The 19,549-nt window shown below is 38.3% G+C and overlaps 2 protein-coding genes across 2 annotated transcripts; one reads left to right on the top strand and one right to left on the bottom strand.

Moving 5' to 3' along the window:
• Positions 1 to 1,639: 1,639 nt before the first annotated feature.
• Positions 1,640 to 5,247, bottom strand: ccn1l1 (cellular communication network factor 1, like 1; the record flags this gene model as incomplete). The annotated part of the gene is made up of 5 exons (XM_079814663.1): positions 1,640 to 1,951; positions 2,274 to 2,476; positions 2,684 to 3,031; positions 4,354 to 4,567; positions 5,173 to 5,247. 5 exons carry the CDS (start codon positions 5,245 to 5,247, stop codon positions 1,640 to 1,642), a joined length of 1,152 nt encoding a protein of 383 aa, XP_079670789.1.
• Positions 5,248 to 17,039: 11,792 nt separating this feature from the next.
• On the top strand, positions 17,040 to 19,464 carry pole3 (polymerase (DNA directed), epsilon 3 (p17 subunit)). The gene is made up of 5 exons (XM_079813674.1): positions 17,040 to 17,469; positions 17,607 to 17,692; positions 17,784 to 17,902; positions 18,005 to 18,816; positions 19,272 to 19,464. Exons 1-4 carry the CDS (start codon positions 17,404 to 17,406, stop codon positions 18,166 to 18,168), a joined length of 435 nt encoding a protein of 144 aa, XP_079669800.1. The 5' UTR covers positions 17,040 to 17,403; the 3' UTR covers positions 18,169 to 18,816; positions 19,272 to 19,464.
• Positions 19,465 to 19,549: the final 85 nt, after the last annotated feature.

Below are 19,549 nucleotides of genomic sequence, written 5' to 3' on the forward strand. Positions count from 1 at the left end.
TCAAATATCCATATTCCATTGGAATGGTGAAGAATAATTTGTTATACACAACAGTATAACATTGTCCCATTCAAACTCGAGAATTTTGAGAATTGAGAATTTTAATTCTCACAATGAAATAGAACTTAACTTGTCCAGGGTTTAAATGCAAGGATATAAGAGATTCCACTGTAATAAAAAAGTATTTTGTTGTTTCTAATTCAGAGGTGCCATTTAACCAATAGAGGGCGCTAATGTTCACATTTAACCTGGAACTATTGAATTGATATACAATTATACAACATCTGTTTTTATCCATCTCCCCCTCCAACATTTAAAAAAAAAGAGCACTTAAGGCTGGATTTAACCACAAAACAGACCTATGGAAGACACTCTATCACATTTAATAGATTCTGTCATAAGATGTGGTTGTGTCACACAACACGCAGACAAAACATATGCTGACTAATCAAAGAGTCTCAAAAGCTCACCGTGTGACTGTGGCTCAAACGTGAGCTTGTACAGTCATCACATATTTCATCCTGCACATTCTCAACACATTTAGACATTTCCTGTTCACTCGTCATGGCAGTGCTGAAAGTCTCAGCTGTCTGTGACAGAGTAAAGCAACAGACAGAATCTGAGTGAGAGCAACCCCAACGTAGAAATATTGATCTGGCAAAATGTTGTGCATTCTAATCAACCAAAACAGATCTTTCCTATGATGAGTAAATAACACTAATGCAGCATTATTATTATTGCATTATGATTGCCCAGTGTGTGCTCTATTCTATTCTATTCACTGTTTTTCATACACAAAGCCAATACGTAAATTGTAATACATTTTATTTTACAACACGAAACTGCTAAAATATGCATAAAATGTCTTTGCTCCATATTTGTTATTTGCCATTCACCTCAAAAAATTGAAGTTTGAATATGACACTTCAGAACTGAAGTCTGTTAAATATTATAAAATAAAAACAAACATATCAGATATGTACAGTGGGACCGAAACTTATTTACACTATATACAGTAAAAAAAATTGTGAATATAGAATTATAGTAGACAAAAAAATTTATGATAATAATAATGTCCAGGTACATCCCCACAAAGATGGCAATATCAAAAATAATTTGTTGGTCCCATGAGGAAAACAGATTATAAATCACACTAAGCAATGTTTTTTGAAACTGTAAAAAAGTTTTCTGTGATGGGTAGGGTTAGGGTTAGATGATAGAATATACAGTTTGTAGAGTATAAAAATCATTATGTCTATGGAAAGTCCCCTTAAAACTTGGAAAGCCAACCACCGAGTGTGTGTGTGTGTGTGTGTGTGTGTGTGTGTGTGTGTGTGTGTGTGTGTGTGTGTGTGTGTGTGTGTGTGTGTGTGTGTGTGTGTGTGTGTAATAAGCTTTAAAGTAATAATTTACCTCTTACTTACATATAATGACCATATATCCCCTGTATCACTTCAACATACCTAATAAAACAGCAATCTTATTTATAATTTATATACATATTATTGATATAATAGGAATATTATTGATATAATGGGAATATTGTTGTATGTTAAGCTAAATGTTTCCACAGAAAATTGCATACAGTAGATCCATAGAAATGTGAGAAAATGCTTTTGAATGTGTTCTTGGGTTAATATCAGTGTGTGTATGTGTGAATATCGTTTGGCAGAATGAGGAACTCTGCTTGTGATGACAGGCCTTGTCTGGCGTTTCTTTGACTGCAGCTGCAGCGCTGTATCCACATGAGGTTGCGGGTAAAGTCGTCTCGTTCTGGCTCAGGACAGTGAAAGTGTAGACGGACCGTACGCGTCACAGAGGGAACACAGAAGCGACCGTCAGAGCAGGATCCACATGAACGTGGCCGGTAACGGCGAGCAGTGAAGCATCCTGCAAATACGATCTGCGTAGGTTTCTGTGGTCGTGTGGTCCTCTGACACTTCTTTCCTTTCTGAGTAAAGAAAGAGAGAGAGGACATTTAGATATGGCTGTAATGTAAATCTACTTCAATAACAGAGCAGAAGTCATTGACCAGAAATCTAAATATTAAGATGATTATTATTAGTATAGGCCTACTAGTCAAATTAAAATAATATAACATTATTAAAACAAATATATAAGCAGAAGATTATATGTGGACATTTACATTTATATATGAAATTGAATATCTTAATTTTAATTTGTTTAAATTGTATTTTTTTTTTTTTTTTGGTAGTTCTAGATCCGTCTGCTATTTATGTTATTTTTCAGATTTGACTACAGCCGCCACTTACCTTCTGTGACGGTGCAAGATTGACACTACAATCTCGTATCTGACAGAGCCTAGTTTCTCTGATGAGCCGACATTCAGGATTACTATTGGTTACACGGCTGGACACGCCCATTCCACAGCTGGCTGAGCACGGGGACCAATCAGTGACCTGCAGTAAGCAGGTGGATGGAAGGATGGCGAGGGACTTGGAGGATGAAATCCACTCTAAAAGAAAAAGCAACAGAGGTAAAATAATAGACTGAGCGTGTAATTCCTAAACGAAAACATAAAAACCAGAGTTTAGAATTATGAAAAAAAAAAAAATCTTCTGAGTGAACGTTGAGAACCACTGCAGTTTGGCATACTTTTAAAAAGAAATGTACTGTTTATTACATTTGTTTCTTTATCACTTTATAAGTGTTATTTATCTACCTTGGTAAGGGGCTCCTGCACTGCTGTCCCAAGAAGTAGATGGAGCTACAAGTAACTCATTGCCTGTGAGGTAAGTGTACTTTTGTGGATGTGCGTCAGGCAACGGATCTACTTCAGCAATGCGGTTGTCATCATCACACACCCACTCCTGGCAGCAGTGTCCAGGCAGTTTGGTGAGGCGACGACGGGAACAGGGCCAGTCGGGTAGAGAAATGCGTTGTGGGCACAGTGGGATGCAGCCGACTACTCCGTCAACGCACGTGCACTGATGCTCGCAAGTTGGCTGAAAGTCCTCACCATGCTGATAGACCCGTCCATCCAGCTCACATGGACGACCTTGAGCCTCAGCTAGACGTCCGAATTAACAATAATATTGCTTGATTAGCAAACAGTGATAAGTGCCATATTCATAATTAATAAATATTAAAATATTTTTCTGTTTATTATTATTATACAATTATGGGTTAAAGCCTGTTGAAAAATAATCTCAAACCAGGCTAAATGGTTAGAGGGGTTTATGGGTACTTTTCAGCTTTGCCAGGCTAGAAACCAGATTAAACCAGCAAAGACAGATAAATCAGTTAAAGGTTGTTAAACTGTTGATGCAGCGCTTCCAGAACCCCGGGTTACCATTGGCCGACGCTGTTCACGTGAGCACCGCAACACAGGCGCACGAGTCGTTCTGCCGTAGAACTAGGAAGTGCTAGCCTAGAAATCTAGACGCACCCTAGCGGCAGAAAATGTATTTTGCCGTGAGTGTAGTCTAGCAACTCTTGGCTGTCAGACTCGCGAGTCGCAAAGATGGAGAATGACTGGAGTGACGCCAGCTTTGCAACAGAGCGGTCATTTCTCCTACCTTCACCTGAAGTGGAGGAGGGTGGATTGTCTGTAACAGACACAAACCCGGAGCCTTATCAATGCGAGCCGCTGCTCAAACTGCGTTAACTCCCGATGCCGACGATGGTAGTGAAGCAGCCGCGCAAGAGAACTGACCTAATCTATCTGCGTCCGCGGCAACCACTTGCGTGTCAGGGTTTGAAAAGCGCGTCTCATGTATGAAAATTATCTGTACACATGACGGGCGGCAATAATACAATGTTAAAGCAAGTGTCAAGTGAGTTTCATTCATAATGTTTACTTCGTGTAACATGAGAGTTCACACTGGAGTGAAGCCGTTCTCCTCATGTGATTGGGGGAAACATTTCTGAGGGCGTGGTGAGCTCGTACTAGGGGCGCGATTCTACGTCACGTCCTACGTCACGATGTACCACAACGTCCAATAGGAAAATTCAACTGCAGTAGCCACCCTTCAACCTTAAGAGGGCAGCACTTTGGCGGTTTTACACCATATTTTATAGAATTAAAACACTATACTCAAATGTCAAAACATTTACTCGAATCAATGAACAGCATTAATAAAGCCCCAGTATTACAGATCATTAACTAAAAAAAGTTGGTTTAGGGTTTAGTTACCCTTTAAGTTTTGGTAATTTAGTTCAAATTAAATTAATTTTATTTCTGTTTTATTTTTAGTAAGCTTGAACATATACAATTCCGATTTTTTTAACGTCAATGCTAAATATTCACTTTATTTAAGTCTTTTACAAATAGTTCAAGTTACTTTTAATAGTTTTAGCTACCACCGTCTAAGATTTCCTTATTCCTCTTACCTCTACACAAGCCTTTGTCAGGGTCTCCTTCGGCCCCTAGGTGGCAGCGCAGTCCTTTGATGTGGTCGCAGGGCTCAGTGGGGCTGCAGTCTTGGTTAAACTGCCTTGCACAGACCCGACAGCACCCACATGAGTCAAGAACCGAACTGATACCAGCAGGACACGAGGGGGGCGATGAAGGACAGGAGCATTTCAGTGGACAGCCACCATGCACCTGAGAATGCACAGAAAGAAACAAGAAAGGACTGATGTTAGAATACACTAGCTTATATGAGATGTATTCCTCTCTTCCATTCCATAAATCAAGAGATAATAAGTTGCTTTCACTTAAGAATTTAAGAAAGAGTTCAAAATGCCATAGTTATGCAATGACTCAGATGATTTATTGCAGTACCCTCTTTAGCCACTACAAAGTCATTATAAATTCATACAGCCTCTATATTAGACCACATTCAAGAAGAGTGAGCCAAAATCTGACAGAAATCAGGCGAAAAGTGGATTCAGTGCCTTGTAACTCCCTATACGAAAACAACAATTTTATCTGAAAACTGACATCGTGATTAAGCAATATTTATACAAGTACATATTACAACATGAAGTGCAAATTAATAAAGGATTAAATTATTGATCAGATCTAACATTTATAAAGTTTTCTAGTTTATGGAAGAGCAGTAACACTTTTTTAATGTACTCTTAATGGTGAAAGTCATTTGCAATGTATTGCCAATTATATTATTAAAGGCAACCTGGATGTAAGCTAATGAGCATATAATGGTACACTATCAGGTTCAAACCATCAAATAGAGCACAAAAACTCACCTCCACAGCAGCCCATGACAGCAGCACCAGTGTGAAAAAATGTCCTTGCCTTAGTATGCTCCTTAGATGTGACATAGTTTTATCCAAAATGTTTGCGTTCCTCTGTATCTGTCAGTTCAAAAAGAATTTGGTTGGTTGGCAATCTGCACTTGTCCCTTAAAGTCTGTTGCTAAATGTATAAAACTGTAAAGCTTTGCTCCACTCGAGTGACTGCCACTTTTATAGACAGCTGTGCACAGCCCCCTCTGACATCACACACACATAGATCTGACAGGCCAATTCACACACACACACACACACACACACACACACACACACACACACACACACACACACAAAGATATACATTTGAAATGTTTTGGTGCACATTTTGGCGAATATATATATATATATATATATATATATATATATATATATATATATATATATATTCTTTTACCATATCTTACTTTAGCAAACAAAAACTGCATTCTTAGAAGAAAAGGTTCTACATAGAACCTTTTAGGGATTCCCATCATGGGATTATTTTATGAATGTAGTTTTAGTTAATTAATTTAATTTTAATTCATTTGAAATGTTATGAAATAAACAGTTTGTAAACATACTTTATCATTAGGGAAATACCCTTTTAAACATGAAATATCATTTAAGACATTTTGCCTTATATAGAATAAAGGTTTTTTTTATTATTGAGTCTCTATATAGAACCTATTGAACTTTTTCTCTAAAAGCGTAGAGGTGGAAAAACTGCTAAAAAAAATATTGAACGGTGTTTTTGTCTGATTTCAGGAACTAGTCTGGGCTGTTATGAAATACAAGAAAGTTAGACTAGCACATTACCCTGGTCAGAGGAGAGTTCAGCGACACACACACACACACACACTGCAATCCCTCTCACCTCCCCTGCAAACAGCACAGACAGTATGTCAGACGGCACTCGCTCTCACCGCAGTGGCGGCGAGACATCACACACACATGGCACATAGCTGCGGGCCCGCTCAGTGACGTACTGCATCCACTCACAAAATCTGAGCAAGACAGGAAAATCATCTGTATGAAAGAGTAGGCAGTGTGGAAATATCACTGTGTGGAGCTTTTCATTCATTTCTTTGAGGAGAAGAGAGCAGCTGGAATGACATTCCCCTGATGATGCACTGATGTGACATCTACAGGGTCAGAGGTGAAGTCTGGTGGAGATTAGTCACTGTATATTCGGCAAATGGATGTAATGACTATAGTAGAGTCATACCACATGAATTTAAACAAGTGCAATGAGACACTGAACAGGTGAATCTTAGTTAGGGCACATAATGTAAGGACATATTTGAGGTAGCATGCTTCAACACTCAAACTTTAGAAGCAATTAATTATGAGACCAACAAATGGTTAGAAAACCATTTAAGGACGTTGAAAATTAATATTGGTCACACCCAAGCTTGTGATTACTGTGGGCTTTTGAGATTTCCTATTATAATATAAATAGTTATGTGGTTATAAATGAATCCATGGATATTATCTGTAAAGAATGCTATATTTTAAAGCGACATGCAGGAGATTAGGAGGAGAAACGGTTGGAAAACTGTGGCTTTACTGAGCTCAACGGCTCTGGCCGAGCTGTTATATACTAAAAGCTATTGTCTAATGCAGTTGTTCAATATCCCATCCTGTCTTCCTGTTTCAGTGGAAATTACGTCAACACACTGAATAGAAAAAAATGGTTCTGATCACTGAAAGATTCTTTGGGGAACCAAAAACAGTTATTTTATGCCATCACTCAAAAACAAACAAAAATGCCCTTCTGCAATTAATTGGAACATACTTCAGACAAACAAATGAGTCCTCAATTACAGGATAATCCAACTGGGAAGTGGGAACTAGAAATATAACCCATGCACACATATATCTTGGGTTTTTGATATTAGGAGATTACCTTAATTCACTCTACACACTTGACTACTTGTCCCACAAAACAGATGGCCATCCTGAATGCTAAAAGAAAAATAAAGAAATATGCTGATTGCTGACCTTCTGCCAAGCAATGCCTGGAACATCTGCATTGCTTTGCCATGGAAGCAGTCAAGTGAGGGATTGGCAAGAGAAGCATGTCAAAACTTCACAGTGGGAAATCAATGTGTATTTATCATAAAAGTCATATTTATAAATGTCTTGCATAAAAATAGAAGCAAAAAGCAATAGAGATTGAACAAACTAATAAATATCATGGTAACACTTTGAGTTGCCACACAAATTCTGCAAAGCAATGGAAACTTCATCTGCTGAAACCAAAACAGTATGAATCACAAATCGTTGAAAAAAAAAAATCCATCTAAAGACAAGCTTTTGTACCCAAAAAACACTGAACTAATCCCTTAAATGGTTTGTAGTGTGGAAAAATAACTGAGATCTCCATAAATGTCCAGATCACATTTCACCCCAAATGAAAACATAAAGTACTGACATTTTGCACGAAGAAAACATAATCTTCTCTTAGGAACCATAACTTTTTTTGCATTGTGGCATTGGTAAATGACATTTTACTAAATTATATTCTTATTACTATAATGAATCCGGCATTGTATTTCTTATTATTTTTTATTGATGATTTAATGTTGTATGTTGTCATATAAATTACTGCAAAAATTCTGTAAATAATGATAAAATCAATTCATCAGTTCAGTACAATCTTTTTTTATGTTACGGCAAGACTACTTGCCATTACACATGAGAATTGGGGAGTAAAATGAACTGAGGTAAAAATATGATGTTTTTTACAGTCTATGGTTACAATGCAAACAATCTTAAGGGTCCATAGTAAACTTTTTTTGTTTTAAATAATGAAGTGCCTTAAAAACGCACAGCATTATTCAATGTGTTGACGTAATTTCCACTGAAACAGGAAGACAGGGCGGGAAATATCGAACAGCTCCTCCCCTTTTTAAAATAGCCAATTGTGTTTAGTTTATGTCACAGCTCAGCCAAAGCTGTTGAGCTTGGTAAAGCCGCAGTTTCCTCCCAATCTAATTCCTCCTGATCCTCTCTGTGCTATCATGGGTGCATTCCATTTTTCTTTTAGACATACACTCGCAAACTTCCCTAAGCGCCTTCAGGGGAATCCCCCCCACCATTTTGAAGTGCGTTCCACATTGTTACCTGTGCGAGGGAAGTTTATGCGGATAGGCCCTCATCATCTCAGTTTTGATCGAGGGTGCGAGTCTCAAGCAGCTCTATTTCCCACAATTCAACTTGATTGTGATGTCACAACCGATCGCACTTAACTGTAGTATATGATAATTATTTAGAGAATTGATCGCATAATAGTTATTAATTATATTGAGATTTAAATGCATAATACCTGTAGCTACCTTATGTTCACAGTCAAAGTTTATACTATTGATATTATGATATTTATTTGTGTTATTTTATTTTTCTCCAACAGCTAATATACCTATAGGATTTGCATAAAACAAATTCTTAAGTAAAAAAGGGGTTTAAATAATAAATCAACTCCATAGTGAATTCCAAGTAGTGGGCACTCGTGCAGCGTAAGCAATGACGCTCATCTGAGTCAACAAGACGGGGGGAAATTAGCGAGTGTGAAGGGCATACAAATTTGGAGTGGAACGCGCATGCTGCGGCGGTTCGTGCATGTGACACTAAAGAGAAACCAGACTTAATTTGCCCCAATGGAAAGCATATTACACTGTCTGTATGGATCCCTATTCCCTTTATAGTGCACTATGTGCCATTCACCATGTAGAAAACAGTAAATGTGTGAACAAGTGACCGATTTTCGCCACAGCATCAGCGTCTATTTATAATGTAGGAGGCGGGGCGATTTAGATTCTAGAGAGTATTTTGATTGGACAGCGAATCTGATAAGAAGTGCAGAGTAATGTCATCAAAATAATTGGTGTGATCATCGATATTGGTGAAAGTGAGAGACTGTAAGTTTTGAATGCTTATATCTTCTAAATGCGAATTTTGTAATTGTTTTGGAGCACACTAGCTTATAGAACAGCAAGGCTAACATATTCATTCTAAAACCCCCAAAAATTCAAATAAATATAAAAATGTGACCTTGATACCTAGTGAGATTGTTATTGAACATCCTTAAGCCTAAATTGAACATGAAATGTATATTTAGTAAGTGGCTAAGAGTTGCAGCTGGTAAGTGTGTGAGAGAGAAACTGCTGGGAACCGGAGTGTATTTGTGCCCTTAATGCTGTTTAGCTTTGCTGTGTAATGCAGCATCATTTTTAAAAGCTACGTTCCTGGAAATAATTCCCCATACACACACAAGATGGAAAAAACTAAACCACAGATGCCAATATTAACTCCCCAAATATGTATCTTTCTCCTCTATACATCCGTTTTTCAACACAAACTTGCCTTGTATCAATAACACCTCTTTTATGATATTGTTCAGAGGGCAGCTGAAATATGCCAGTTTCAGGCCAACATAATCAAACAGACGTTTCACCCCTTGATGAGTCGAAAAAAAAGAAAGGGTTCAAAATACTGGCATGAAATACCAGGCATAGTGAGAAACACTGCTAGCAGATACCAAGGATACCTCAGGGTTATTCATGGGACGGTTTGCAGGATTTGACGATTCGTTTAAGAATGCACAGCGCTCATAAATCACACGAGGGAAATCATAGAGCGGTGGATATAAATAATTTTTGCAGTTGAGATTTTGCAAGGGTTACAGTAGCTATGTTAGGTCTAGAACGAGTAGACTCAACAGGAACTCAAACAACCCTTTGTGTTTGCGTACGTGTATATGTTTGTGTGTGCACATTCTTGTCTGAATATTTGGAGATTCCTTCAATTTCCACTTGAAGCCCTCAGAGTGAAGGTCAGTTTATCAAGTGTTTGTATGTCTGAGCATATGCACATACACGAGATTCATTGTGTACTGTATGTGTGGTAACCTGCTTGTGATGGATAGAGAAGTTCAGGTTCCATCTGACCCTACACTGGCTGGTCTGTATTCAGTGCCGGGCTCTCTCTGACAGGCTCATGCATCATCACAGAGCCGCCTCTGTTTGTTTGCCTCTGATGAGCCCTGTGCCCAATGTGTACAGAGCATCCCCACTTTTTCCACTGCCAGTGCTGTGCAAAAAGACATCTCTCAAATGACGTCTGTTCAAAATGCTTCATTTCATTTCAAAACTGCCACATTGATCACAACATTTTTGAGCCAAGGTACATTTCTGGAGTCAAGCTGCCTTGAGTCTATGAAAGCATAAAGGATTAGTTAAATACGGTAGGCACCGATGACTAAATAAGTTGGATAATATGCAGTTAGTTGTTCATTATCGCAAAATATGACAGCAATATCTGTACTGAAGTCCTCTGAGGTCATTTTCACTGAGATGCAAGAGGACGGAAGCTGCATTTGTATGAAACTTAAGATCACAAGGCTGCAATGTGATACAAGAGACTCCTTCATCGCTGCTGGTCCCACCCAACTCCAAGTCTCCTTTGTCACCGCTGGTCTTGCCCAGCTCCCCCATCTCCACCTTGGACCTCCGACCCCGGACTCCACCTCTGCCTTCAACCCTTTGGCTTTGCCTTGGCTCTATTCGCTCCCTCGGCTCCACCGTGGTCTGTCATCCCTCAGGCTTCACTGGACTCCCTTGTCCCTTCGGTTACGCCTTGGTCAGGCGTCACCCTGATTGCACCACGGACTTCCGGCTATGCCTCGTCCCTCATCCCTTTGGCTTCACCGGGCTCCTCCTACCCTCCGACTCACTCCCAGTCTCAGTCTGCCAAGCCCACATCTCCACCTCGGTGCCTGCAGTCCTGCCTTGGCCCTCCAGTCCAACAGTGTCACCTGGGTCCAGCTCTGTTGGTTGGATTCCTGGCTGCACCCTGGCTCCTCCCTCCATTGGTAACACCATTGGCCTTCATCCTAATGATTCAGCTCGGGGTCACTCTCTGGCTCCTCCCTCCATCATCTCCTCCATGGCTCCATCCTTTCCTCTGTGGTGTTTCCTTCTGTAAGCCTCCTCAAATGTCCCATCGCCTAAACCTCCCCCCTCCTTCCACTGTTGGACTCTCTGTTTTGGTTCCTCCCTCCGTCATCTCCTCCATGGCTCCATCCTTTCCTTCGTGGTGTTTCTCTCAGTCGGCCTCCTCTAAGGTCCCACCGCCTAAACCTCCTCAACCTCCTCCCTCCCTCCACTATTAGACTTTCTGTTAGGGTGCGAAGACGCGCCTTCCGGGAGGGGGGAGTTATGTAAGAGTCATGTTCAGTTTAGTTGTCATTTTGTTCTTGTGCTTCTGTTTCTTCTATTCCCTTTCAGTTTAGTCCCTGATTACTCACTAGCTATTTGCATGGTTACTTATTAGTTTTACCTGTGTCTTGTTTCCTTTGTTTGCCCTTTGATTATAAAGCCCTGTGTTTCAGTTATTCCTTGTCAGTTCTCTTTTTTCATTTGTGGTGTGATCTCCTAAGTTCCTGTTATTTACTCTCCAGCGATCTCCTGCATGTTTTGTTTATTTAAATGAATACTGTTTTTGTTTTTCTACTGCTGAGCCTTCTTTGTGCACACGCCGCCTTGACTGACCAATCATAATCAAGTATTTCAGAAAGCTTCGTAATACCAGGAAAAATAGTGCATATGTTTGAACTCTTTCATTTAAAGAGATATTTGTTTCATAAGATTGTCCTTGCATAACTTCTATGGGTGTCAGCTGGATTGAATATAGCATGGAGCTTTTTGTCCCTTGCACTGCAGCATGTGGCCCCTTAACCTCCTAAATAGGTCATAAGTTCAAACAGGTGAAGGTGGTGTTCTCCACAGGTGTGTTTCAATGAGGTTCATTCAGACATTCACTTCTCATCACTCACGTGAGACTGTTATTCATTCAGTTTGAGTTCCTTCACTCTTTCAAAATCGAGGTGTTGACAGCAGTAGGGCGAGCAGAACCACCCTCCTCCACTCCTACACTGCCCAAACCTTCAACAACACAACTGTCCTCTGTGAAAGACAAGATCTCCAGGTGTGCAGTAGATATGAGGTGTAACAGATGCATGGGTGAAGATGAGGTCCCTGCTTAAGGGAGGATTAGAGGCGAGGTTTAGGTAACTGTTGATGGCAACTAGCAGGCAATGTTGTGGTTTTGGTCTTGAAAGCTAAAATATGTTGTTATGACAGCACAAAACACAGACTGCATAAAAGTTTTACCTGTGCAAAAAAACTGGGTCAATCAATGGAAAAATGTATTAATAGAAGAATTTAAGATCATTTGGAACCAAAAGGAATTTCGTATAAAGATTCCATTATATACTTGTGCTTTTAGCAGTCAGCCGTTTTCTTTTTATTATAGGCCACTGATAAGTGTTGTTCATTTAACAGTGTACCCATCTAGCATACCCACAAAAATATCACAAAGCAATACAAATGGAAGTTATCACAGTTATGGATTACAACTTGTCTACAGACTTTCAGGCATGCGATTGTCTCTTTTAATGCTATTTACAGTAAAGGTACAAAAAGTCCAATTGTAATCATCAAATGTTGTTTCCATTCATGAAAACACTGTGTCCCACATGGAAAATGCAGGGCACATAAAAGAATGCAGATTTTTTCAAAATGATCAAAAACACGAATGTTTATGATTTTTTAAAGGCTCCATGGATAGAGTTTTCGTGTATTTTGATTGATTACAGACTCAATGAAAGCAATTGCGGTGGTCAAGAAAAATGTTTTGTACTGTGTTCTTTGTCAAATAAAGAACAGATAAAACAAAACTAAAACAGCTGGCTGAGGAAGAAAGCATAATACAACGCAGGTCCAAACAAACAGTGAGTAAGACGAGAGTCCAGTTACACAAGCACAAAATGCACATTTCACTTTTAAGGAGTTCACATGTCCGTCTAATCCCTGAAAGTATTGTGAAATTAAACAGATTTGGCTGGCTGCCCGTAATAGGGACATGTTTGTAATGCTGACTTGATTAACTTGACTTGCACACGGGTATGTAAGCCAATCAAAATGGTGCTATTCAAGGTCAAATTAATTTAAGATGAAAGTATGAGGTGACGTATATATGCCATACATTTCAATCTGAAGATTCAAAGTACAGCGCATTGATGCGTGAAAGTAAATACTAAAAATGTACAGTGTTGAAGACAAATTCACTGCAAACCATGAGCCTTTGGGTGACCTTTTGAGAGATGTCTGTCCATCTTCAAGCAGAAACAGACAAATGTCCAGACGATGACGGCAGTATTTATGTGTTCTGGTTGTGGCCTTTCCTGAGAACATCTATTAGAGTGGGCTGGTGGATTGAACCTTCCTGTTTCTATTCAAAAAGTCTTGGTTGAACCTTGAGAGGAAACGAATGAGACTGGGCAACTCAGACTTCCTATCCTTCCTTAGGAACTCTGACCTGTTGAAGCACGTGACTAGGCGTTGTTGTCATAATAAGTGATGGCCTTTGGACATAGTGGAAGGTGCTTCTTTTTTTTTGGACAAAAATGGGTTGTAAAGGAGTTTGACACGTGTTCTCATGGTAACACACTTTTCAAGAAAACATTTGAGGAGATCTCAGTATGGGTGTGTATAGAAGTAATGTATTTAAATGATTTTAATGGCCTATATTTTAGTACAGCTCAACTATAGTTGTCATCAACTTTTATTTTCTTGTTGGAAATTTCCTTTAATTAAGACAACCATTTTGTGGTCTCAAATCCTGACCTTCACTATTTTTGTCACTGTAATATCACTGTTTTAGTCATCTGAATTATGGGACAATGTGTTCCATTGTGGAACCCTAAAATGGGTTTAATTTAGTAATTTATATTTACCATTTTTTGAAACTCCTAAAGACACTAAAAAAGCATCAAATGAAGTCATGATCAGCTTTTTAAAAGCAACAGCAACAGTTACACATCACCCTTAAAAAAACGTTCATTTTTATTCCTAGTACATTCCCACTACACAAAAAATTCTACATGGAGTTAGAAATTACAGTTGAATAGTTGAGAAATATCTTTTACTTTTGAATTTTATGAAGCTCATACAGAAACAAAATGGATTCAACCCTGCATTATTTCAAGCAGAAAATTGATAATCCTAGTCAAATGCTATGAAAATAACAGGTAAAAGAACTAAAAGAAGAACTGCATCAATATTTATAAATCTATGACAATTTATCTATATATTTAATATAAATAACATGGTATATCTATAGTCTCCATGTCACATCAAATAGTTCAGTTCATTAGAAAGAATTTTCAAAAGTTGCAATTTGTACTACTGTTTTGTTTACAAACTCGAAATTGAAGGACAATTGCTATGGAATTGACACATTGACTTAAAAATCACCATGAAATAAAAATTGTATTTCTTATTTTTATGGAATCTTTATTATAAATGACCTATCTGTGCAAATTATTATTTTTTATATTTTTATAAATCTTGCAACGATTTCTCTGATGTTTACTTGTGCAAGGGCGGTACAACCTGTCACTCACAGATCACAGCAATAGCAAACCACAATGATCCAACAATCCAATCAATTCCTGATGGTCAAAATGAAGTCCCGACCTACATTGTTTTCTTGTTCGAAAATGCATTTAACATGGTTATCACAATAGGGAAGAAAAGACTATACTTATTGTGAAACGAGAACAAAAGTCATTTAATAACCAGTATTTTCCTGTCGAGTGCATGGGAGTCCTGCACTGAAGGCCTAATCAAAAATATATTGCCTATATTATTTAACAATTATTAATGGATATGGTCTAAATTATGAGAGAGAGAGAGAGAGAGAGAGAGAGAGAGAGAGAGAGAGAGAGAGAGAGAGAGAGAGAGAGAGAGAGAGAGAGAGAGAGAGAGAGAGAGAGAGAGAGAGAGAGAGAGAGAGAGAGAGAGAGAGAGAGAGAGAGAGAGAGAGAGAGAGAGAGAGAGAGAGAGAGAGAGAGAGAGAGAGAGAGAGATGTAACACTGCTGCTATTAAACCTCCAGAATTAGTCAGTATTAGTAGTGACACCTGGTGTTGCTACCGCCATGATACCAAAGTTGCATCCACAAATTGTATTTTTTTAAAATCAGTTTTAAAATAAATGCCTTTCAGGTGTATCACAGATATTTAGTAATGTTAGGGTCTATCTAATGATTTTCTATTGACAAAGAGAGATGGCCAAGAAAAAAAGACTTCAGAGTCAGACTCTTTCCATACTGTGGCAAATTCAAATATCTGAGTTGTATTATTTGAGTTATTGAAAAATAAGACTTTTACCTCATTTGAGGTTGACTGTAGCATTGTATCAAATACGATTCCACGCATTATATTGCATTAGTTCCCCATTAAGCCTGGTTTATCCTAATCAATCAAAATATGTTCTTATAGTTCAGTATGACAAACTTCAGTCATATTCAGGCCTAAAGATGCCTTTAAAAACTGAGCATCTGAATGACATCATTTGCCAGAGGGTGAAGAAAAAAGATTGAAATTTACCAATCTCTATAAAAAGACAACATGGTGTTAAATGTTAATTGCTTTATGGGCTAATATATGAAGCTATAACCTCAAGACATTTGATGAGCATCAAAGAACGAGGGGAAAAACAGTCATGGAAAGTCTTGGCCATTTACCACAATTGAGGTTGACAAAACTGTATGGCAAACAATAAAGTGTGATGAAGATATATATATAAAAAGTCACACCCACCAGCAGTTCATTTATATGGGTCTGTGTAGATTGAATTCATTGTGGAAAAATCCACAATGCAATTTGTTATAAATCCTAAATTACTAGCTATTTGGGGGGACCGCACACAGAGAAAAGACATTTCTGCTTTATACACTCATTTCTACAAAATAAACTCTTATACCCTTCGTTTCATATTCCAATATAAAGCCTCACCATTATGCCTAATAATGTGTAACAGTTTTCCACTTTTAAGAAAATAAATATAGCCTATCTAGCTTTGCTCAGTTTAGGCAAATCAGGAAAATGTGATGCTATGGAAAAGAGAGAGGAAAAAAACGTCTGAAGAAACATTATTTGCTTCTGGTCCAGCGAGGCAGTGCATCATGTTTCACATTCATTCTCACGCAAGCCTGCTTTCAAACACTTTAAACACGTGCTATAAATGGAGATGATTTGAGAAACATTGACACTGTTCCAAACGCGTTTGCAAGACCATGAAATTACTACAATATACATTCCGTGAAAATTGAGTAGTTGCACTGTAGGCCTATTGCTAGCTACGTGACCACTGCACATGCTTCTGAAGTCCTGAAAATAAACACATTTAATTCATTATACATTAGGCTATTCATGTAGATTTGTTTTGCGATAAGATGAGGCAGAATTTGGGGAGAAAACTTTTCCCGTGTAGGCCTATACTTCACACGATCTGAGAGGCAGATGAACAGCTGTTGATTAAATTGCCATGTATGACCAGACAAGCCAAAATAAATTCAAACACTAAAACAACAAAATTGTGCGTGTGTTTCGTTTTACTTTAATGAAAATCTAATGAAACCATGGAAGACAATTCCTCAGGAATTGCTTGTTTAATTTATTTATTTTTAGAAAGGCCATTTTAGTGGGTGTGTGACTATAATAAGGTCTGTGTAAGCCTTTGTGCTTTTTTTCGGAACGAAAGTAAAGACACTCTGACAAGACTACAACTACCAGGATGCCCTGTTAACAACTTACATTAAAAAAATAATAATAAAGCTACTTTGAAATTCACCTTTAAGGTAATCTGTCTAATTTATGTTATAGAAAAAACGACAAGGCGTCGTCACAATGTGCAACCGCACGTAATCTTAATTATTTGGGGTTAGCCTACAAATTGACGTCATGACTGAACGTCTGTATTGGTTGGCGGAGCAGGCAGAGCGGTGAGAGGTAAAAGGTTAACGCATGGGTTTGGATGATCAAGCGGGCTGAAAAAACAGTGAAGAAGCACACTAGCTTTTGTCCAGATTCACCTGCTCCACAGAGAATTGATTCGCAGATAAATAATATAATTACACGTCAACGCATAAGTAAGGTAACGAAATTTGTTATTCGGCGCACTTAAATCGAGTGAATCTGGTGACAGTTCACCTCAGATAAGTTAGACGGCTAAGCTAACACAAAGTTTTGGCGGTTGTGCAGTTGTTCAGTTTGACATCTGATCACGCGTTTTAATCGACGCAAATCGAAAACAAACATTACATTGTCGTGTTGCATCTAATTTAAGTGTATATTTGTGTAATGGCCGAGAGACCAGAGGACCTCAATCTTCCCAATGCTGTCATCACGCGGATTATAAAGGAGGCAGTAAGTCATCTTGTAAACGTATTTAATAGCTCTCTTTTATATAACCGAAAAGCATGTATATAAAATGTATATGTCTGTGTAAATTGTCTTTCCGTACGAAACGCCATTGCAGTCAACTTGTCTTCCGTCCTGTTTAGTTGCCAGACGGAGTAAATGTGTCCAAGGAGGCCAGAAGAGCGATATCTCAAGCAGCTAGTGTTTTCGTTCTCTACGCAACATCTTGGTTAGTCAGAAGTTTTGCTTTGTTTGAGAAATTCCACTCTCGACAACCTAACGTTGCTGTAATGTAATCTCCACTGCTTTGTTGACACCAGTGCAAACAATTTTGCTATGAAAGCAAAAAGGAAGACACTCAATGCTGGAGATGTGATGTCAGCTATGGAGGAGATGGAGTTTGAGCGTTTCTTGCAACCCTTGCGGGAAGCACTTGAAGGTAAATTCTGAATGGAACAGAAGTGTTCAGGTCTATGGAGATGCATGACTTCATAAAAGCATCAGATTTATTAACGTACAGTGTTTGTGTTTTTCTTTACAGCATACAAGAAAGGTCAGAAAGGCAAGAAGGAGGCATCTGAGCAAAAACGAAAGGACAAGGAGAAGAAGAACGGCACAGATGAGAATGACAAGAGTAGAGATGAAGAGGAAGACGAGCACATGGATGATGACAATGAAGGAGAGGAAGAGGATGTGGAGAACTGAGAAGCAGGATTGTTTTTGTTTGGTCAGTCCGTCCTGGTTTCTATCAACCATGGCAAATGATAGTAGTTTCCACTTTAATAGTGGGACAGGTGATTTGTGGTCTGGACAAACCTATGGTAGGGAATATGCTTCTCTTTGTGATATTGAACAACTGTGGCAACATTCCTGCAGAGAGCACCTTTGAATCCAGTAAGGTTTCTTTCAAGATAAATTGCACATTCAGTTGAATTAGTTACAACACAGTAGTGTTCATATTACTGAAGTAAATAAACACTGTTATTGGAGTCAAGAAATGGAAAAATGTGTTGGATGTTGAGTTTGGATAAGAAATAAAAGGGAGCAGCTTGGAGTACTTTTCAAACAGTGTCAGGTGATGCAACCCTTCTACCATGGCAGTTTCCCTTCATTTTAAAAGTAGCTTATTCTAGGGCAACTACACTTACCTAAGCTTAGATACTTTTGAGTCTACAACTTGAGGATATTTTAGGACATGTACCTATTTTTCAAATAAATAGATATTTGCAACTTTTTGTCCTCCATTTAAATGCCTAATGACATTCTGACAAATATGCTTAACTTGTATGCTTTAAAGGGTTACTTCACCCAAAAATGTGTCATTTATTATTCACCCCATGCCATTCCTCACCTGTTCATCTTTCAACAAAAATCTTTGAAATCTGGAGGCTCAGTGAGGCCTCCATAGGGAGCAAAGCAATTTCCTCTCAAGATCCATTAATGTACTAAACATATTTAACATTTGACAATTTGAGGCGTGAAAAAAAATCGAAAACTGATTTCAAAACACTACTTCATGAAGCTTTAGAGCGCATTAAATCAGCGAGTCGGTTCAGAGTGCCAAAGTTACGTGATTTCAGCAGTTTGACACGCGATCGGAATCATGATACACTCCGAAGCTTCATGAAGTAGTGTTTTGAAATCGGTTGTCACTATACAAGTCGTAATTTAGTTTGTTTTTTTTGTGCACCAAAAGTAGTCGCTTTATAATATTAAACCACTACTCACAGACTGATTTAAATGTGCTTTTAGTACATTAATAGATCTTGAGTGCAAGTTGCTTTGCTCCCACTGGAGGCCTCACTGAGCCTTCAGATTTCAACAAAATCTTATTGTGTTCTGAAGATGAACAGAAATTTTACGCGTGTGGAACGGCATGAATTAAATTCCATTTTCTGGTGAACCTTTAAGTGTTTAAATCTTCAAAATAGGTCACTGACTAAATATAGTCTATAACAACAGATGTATTTTAACTGAAATGGTTTAATTTGTCTGTTTGTCAATAAAAATAGAAAAATAATTGATAAATCAACAGAATTTTAATATATTATTCATCCTATGGCTCCTTTGGAAGTTTGCAAAGGTC

The sequence above is a fragment of the Gobio gobio genome (assembly GCF_949357685.1).
Source record: "Gobio gobio genome assembly, chromosome: 4".
NCBI lineage: Eukaryota > Metazoa > Chordata > Actinopteri > Cypriniformes > Gobionidae > Gobio > Gobio gobio.